Source organism: Bison bison, unplaced genomic scaffold, assembly GCF_000754665.1.
Source record: "Bison bison bison isolate TAMUID 2011002044 unplaced genomic scaffold, Bison_UMD1.0 scf7180017864334, whole genome shotgun sequence".
Classification (NCBI taxonomy): domain Eukaryota; kingdom Metazoa; phylum Chordata; class Mammalia; order Artiodactyla; family Bovidae; genus Bison; species Bison bison.
This window is the reverse complement of record NW_011494906.1, coordinates 790,349-796,348: the sequence shown is the minus strand read 5'-3', so window position 1 is coordinate 796,348 and position 6,000 is coordinate 790,349. Positions and strand designations below refer to the sequence as shown.

Genomic DNA, 6,000 nt, shown 5'->3' with positions numbered 1-6,000 from the left:
GAGTTGGACTGTGAAGAAGGCTGAGTGCCGAAGAATTGATGCTTTTGAACTGTGGTGTTGGAGAAGACTCTTGAGAGTCCCTTGGACTGCAAGGAGATCCAACCAGTCCACTCTGAAGGAGATCAGCCCTAGGATTTCTTTGGAAGGAATGATGCTAAAGCTGAAACTCCAGTACTTTGGCCACCTCATGCGAAGAGTTGACTCATTGGAAAAGACTCTGATGCTGGGAGGGATTGGGGGCAGGAGGAGAAGGGGACGACAGAGGATGAGATGGCTGGATGGCATCACTGACTCGATGGACCTGAGTCTCAGTGAACTCCGGGAGCTGGTGTTGGTCAGGGAGGCCTGGCGTGCTGCGATTCATGGGGTCGCAAAGAGTCGGACACAACTGAGTGACTGATCTGATCTGATAATCCCTATAGCAACCACTAAAAAAAACAAACAAACCAATTACATATAGCTAAAATACCAACAAATTTATATGGATTTTTGCAACTGTTCAAGACAGAAAAGAAGGAAGAGGAACCAAAAAAAAAGAGAGAGAAGGGAAAAACAAAAAAACTGTAAAATGGTAGATCTAAATTGAACCTTAGCAAATATTACACTAAATATTAATGAACTAAACAGGCTAATTAAATTCTCAGCTCTCATCTTGCTTGGCCTCGAAGCAAAATCTGTCACAGCTGGTCATTCTTTCCCTGACTTACTTTCTCCTCCTGACTCCCAGGACATCATCTTCATTCATTTCTCTTCCTCTCTCACAAGCTGTGCTCCTGTTCAGTGTCCTCTCCTGGGACTGAGACTTGATTCCAGAAATAGCCTTTGGGACTCAGCGCTTGATCCTCCTCTTTCTCAGAACTCCCTTGGCCTAGTTTCAAAGTTCAATTCTGCCCATTTTTGGCCCATAACCTGTCTTTTCAACTCCTTACATCGATCAGCCTGTTCACTATTTCCACTTAGATGTCTAACAGACAACTGTCCACTTCTTGTTGGAACACAACTTATTTTGCCCCAAATCTGCTCTGTCTGAGTAACTAGCTCTGTCCATTTCTAGTGAAGGACATGAATCCCTTCAATCGCTCACATCAAAAGCCTGGAGTTATCATAAACTCTTTTTCTCTCATACCTTGCATTCAGTTCATCAAGTAACTGATCCTGCTGGTTCTACCTCCAAAATATATCCAGAATGCAACTACTACTCATTCAGCCTTGGCCCCAACTATCACTACCTCCTGCCTAGATTACTGCAAAGGCCTCTGAATTCATCTCTCTGCTTGTATTCTAGGCCTTTACAATCTGTTCTGACTATGGCAACTAAATGATCTTTTTAAAATAGAAGTCAGAGGGACTTCCCAGAGGAAGGAATCCCTTGGAAGTCCAGTAGTTAGGACTTGGTACTTCCATGCAGTGGCCCTGGTCGAGGAACTAAGATCCCACAAGCTGTGCAGTGCAACACAAAACATAAACAAAAATAAAATAGATGTCAGATAGTATAACCTTCCACTAAAACCCTACAATGGGACTTCCCTGGTGGTCTAATCTACGTGCCAAGGCAGCAGACATGGGTTTGATCCCTAGTCTGGGAAGATTCCACACACCACAGGGCAACTGAGCCCATGCACCACAACTACTGAGCTTGCACACCCTACAGCCACTGCTCCAAAACAGAGAGAGAAGCTATCTGCTTGCCGCAACTACAGAAAGCCCGCTCCCAGCAATGAAAACCTAGCATGGCCAGTCAATCAAATCAATCAATACTCTGCACTGGCTCCCCATGCGGGCTTCCCTGTGGCTCAACTGGTAAAGAATCCGGCCGCCATGAGGGAGACCTGGGTTCAATCCCTGGGTTGGGAAGATCCCCTGGAGAAGGGAAAGGCTACCTACTCCAGTATTCTGGCCTGGAGAATTCCATTAACTGTATAGTCCATGGGGTCACAAAGAGTCAGACACGACTGAGCAACTTTCACTTTCACTTTTCACATGGGCTTTAAAAGGCCCCACCTATTCTGGCCTCCCATTTCCCCTCTAACCTCAGCTGGTACTACTCTTCTCCTCACTTGTCGCCAGATGCAGTGGCTTCTTTGCTATCCTTCAACTCAACAGACATATTCTTGCCTGAAGGCCTTTACATAGGTTCTGCCCTCTGCCTGGTACTCTTCTCCATATATCCATACAGCAAACTCCCTCACCTTCCCCCCATCTTGGAAGGATGTCATCTTCTTAATAGGGCCTACCACAGCCATCCTTATTTAAAATTACAACTTGCTCCTCCAAACCTAGAACTCCTGATTAATTTATCCTACTCTACTTTTATTTATGGATTTATCACTGGTCAAAAATATATACTGGACCATTTACTTATGACGTATATTCTAAATTATTTGCCCTACTATGATGTACGTTCCACGAGGGCAGGGATCTTTGTCACTTTTGTCTTTGGCTGTATCTCTATGACTGACTGAATGCCAAGTGCCAAAGAACAGGAGCAGATAAAATGCTTTGTGCAGTAGCAAGGGTACCAGGGGAGCAGAGGCCCTCCTGTGGGTTGGCTCTGCCTACCTCCCTCTGGCCTCATCCTGCACTTCTCTCTTCCTGTTCACTGCTTCCCAGCTCCACTGGCCTCCTTGATTCTTTAATAAAGTAAGACTGTCCCATTGTATGGCCTCTGTTCTGGCCGTCTGCAGTGCCTAGACTACTCTTACCCTTTCCTTTGCGTGTTTGGATCCCTCTTGTCATTCACGTCTCTGCTTCAATACGAAGCCTTCAGAGCAGCCTGCCCTGCCACCCAATCTGATATTCCTCCTCCATCACTTTCTCAACACTGCATCCTAGTTTTCCGTATTAGCCCTTATCACCACCTGAAAATTTCTTCTCAATTCTTTTTAAACAGTTGTCCTTACTCACTCTATCGAATTCCATACTACAAAGTAAGTTCCACAGAACAGACTTAACCGTTCTACTCATCACCATATCCCCAGCGCCTATGACAGTGCCTGACATGGAACAGGTGCTCAATTAATACTTGTGGTGTGGATGGAGACAGGTGAACTGAACCTTATGTGTGGACAGGATTCACTCTTCTCTTCCAAAGGGCATTAAGCTGTCCCTGGGGACCTCTAGGATGCCAATCCACAGGGAAGACAAGGCTCCTGGTTTTGAGGTTAAAGAGAGAAAGTGTCTCACCTCTGAATGGTTTCCTCCTGTTCCTTAACCATGTGTGCCAACTGCTGGAAGATGGAGCCCAGCTCAACAATTGTGGACTCAATGTTCTGCATGGTGTCTGCCCGGCTCTGGATGTAAGAATCCTTCAGAGGAGAGAGAGCGTACATGAACACCAGGAGCTTCTGAGGGTGGGTCCTGCCTCTCTGGGGCTTTCCAGTTGGCCATTCCACCCATGGCACATGCCAAACACTTGCTTGTGACCACACGAGAAAACAGGGGAACAACTCCTCCCTGCCTCAGAGCGTGCGTACCTGCTCGTCAATGAGCTGCAGCTGCTGGCTGGTCCTAGAGTCCATCATGTCAATGGCCACATCCCCAGAGGCTCGGGACTCCGCCCCCAAAACCACAGCACCGCCCCCTGGGGGGGAAGAGAGACAACATGGCACTTCTTAGCAGTTAAAAGATTCAAAGCCCATATGCTCTGGATTTGAATCCCAGCTCTGGCACTTACTAGCCTTGTGACCCTGGACAAGTCATTTAACCTCTCTGAGCCTCAGTGTCCTCACCTGTAAAATGGGGGATAATGATAGTTGCTTTCTCAAAGGGTGGTTTTGAGAATGAATGACTGTGAATATAATGACTAAGTGGACCAAAAATTTAGAAAGCTCATTCTTTTGAACATGACTGGATTCACCCTCAACAGGGAGAATGCTGGAGGCTAGATGCGGATTATAGATCCCAGGCATCAGGAGTGACCTCTGAGAAAGCCTAAAGAAAGCAACTTCCTTAACCCTCTGCTCTCCTACCCAACCCCTGCCTTAGGGAGATACCCTGAGACCCAGAGTCACTATGCCTTACCCCTCAGGGCTCCCTGACTTGCCTGTGACTTACCCAGGTGGTTGGGGGCAAGGGGCAGGGCTGATACAGGCGCCCGGGAGAACTGCTCCCGCCGGCTCCTCTGCTGCTTCAGGTTCTGGGTTTGGGGAAGAAATGCAAAGGTCCTGAGGCCTCTGGAAAGCGGGCACATTAGATTGCCCCTGGTGCCCGTGACCCTGTTGCCCTTGCCCTTCCCACTGCCCTCTGGGGTCCTCATGCCCAGATTCCTATCCCTCCTACCCAGCTTCTTCTCACCTCTGTCCTCACTTCTAAAACTGACTTGAAGTCGTTGGACATGGAGGCCAGTTTTGACTGGAAGAGGAGGAGAGAGGATCAGCCAGAGAAGACAACGCCTCCTCCCTTCTGCCACCCCCTCTCCCTGGTCCCACCTGCAGGGAGACCACGATGGTGTTGGAATGGGTTTGCAGGTGCCGGCCACTCTGGCTGCCCTTGGCCCTCACGAAGTCCTGAAGCTGGGCAATTTGTTTGTTGAGGCTATTGATGTCCTGGTGAAAGAGTCAACAGAAAAACAGTATCAACCGGGGAGGTGGGGGCTCAGCCAGTGTCTCTCCCACGTGGACGTCTCTGGCAGGGATGGCGGGATGAACATACTAGCAGGGGTGATCTGTCTCAGTCAGGCCAGAAGGGCCTGCTGGTACAGTCCAACCTCTGGAGGTTGCTCTGGCTCAGTCCCTGCAGAGTGGAGCCAGAAAGAGGTGAAATGTGGCCTCGTCTGTCTGTAAAGAACTGAGTTGTTTACTCCCTCCACCCTACTGCCCTGCTCACTACTGCTCATGGCCACAGACCCCTTAAAAGGCCAGAATCTCAGACCCAGAGCGTGCTGACCAAAAAGCATCTGTGCTGTACTCAGGAGATGGGAGGAGTCCTTCAAACATTAACGAAATGCTTTTTATATACACAATTCCTTTTAAAAAATTACTACTAAAAAAATAAATAAAAATAAAAAAATAAAAAACTACTACTGCAGGGACTTCCCTGGGGGACAGTGGCTAAGACTCTGTACTCCCAGTGCAGGGGGCCCGGGTTCAACCCCTGGTCAGGGAACTAGATCCTACACACCACAACTAAAGATCCGTGTGCTGCAATGAAGACTGAAGAATGAACCTTGAACTGCAGTGAAGTTGCATGCTGCAACTAAGACCCGGTGCAGCCAAATATACACATATGGGCTTTCCTGGTGGCTTAGACAGTCAGGAGGCAAGAGACCAAGGTTCCACCCCTGGGTCAGGAACATCTCCTGGAGAAGGGAATAGATACCATGCCAGTATTCTTGCCTGGAGAATTCCATGGACAGAGGAGCCTGGTAGACTTATACAGTCCATGGGGTTGCAAAGAGTCAGATACGACTGAGCGACTTATATACACACACACATATATTTTAAATTATTTTAAATTTATATTTTAAATTATTTTAATTAATATATTTTAAATTACTATTGCAAAAGAGTGAAAGGTGTGACTCGTCGAACTTTATACATGAGTTAGTAGCACAGCCAGGCTTTCTACACGAGGCCACTGGATCCTCTGCTTTCCCAATCCTGCCTGCTGAGGGCCTCACAAGACAAGGGAGATGAAGGACTGACCGGGAGTGGCAGAGAAAGCTTGCCCCAGAGCAGCTAGGTCCAGGGCAGGACCAGAGGAGAAAGAGGAGGGGGAGGGGAAAGGGGTCACAAATAGCTCAAAAAATAGGCTAAAAAATACCAGATCAGGCAACTTCTAGAATCCCTCCAACAGTCCCCTGAATTAGTACCCCAGCCCCAAGGATTCTCAAGTCCTCTGGACAATTTCTGCTGCTGACAGCCATGTATTCGAAATGGTATTCCAGGTTTCCCCCCATAAAATCTCCTCCCCTAGGAGCTCAGAAAATGCCACTACTCCCCACTTAGGTGCCCAAGCTAAAAGCTTCTAAGTCACATACTGACAACTCCTTAACCCAACCTA

The 6,000-nt window shown here is 47.9% G+C and overlaps 1 protein-coding gene across 6 annotated transcripts in view; it reads right to left on the bottom strand.

Annotated features, from left to right (window-relative positions):
• The window catches only part of STX5 (syntaxin 5), a 28,437-nt gene that overhangs the window by 16,446 nt on the left and 5,991 nt on the right, over window positions 1–6,000 (bottom strand). For all 6 annotated transcript variants that reach the window (XM_010853974.1, XM_010853976.1, XM_010853975.1 and 3 more), the window contains 5 exons: window positions 4,428–4,544; window positions 4,294–4,350; window positions 4,054–4,135; window positions 3,474–3,580; window positions 3,184–3,305 (listed from right to left, as the gene is read on the bottom strand). In XM_010853974.1, the coding sequence (XP_010852276.1) occupies window positions 3,184–3,305; window positions 3,474–3,580; window positions 4,054–4,135; window positions 4,294–4,350; window positions 4,428–4,544 (485 nt within the window). The remainder of the gene's footprint in view (window positions 1–3,183; window positions 3,306–3,473; window positions 3,581–4,053; window positions 4,136–4,293; window positions 4,351–4,427; window positions 4,545–6,000) is intronic.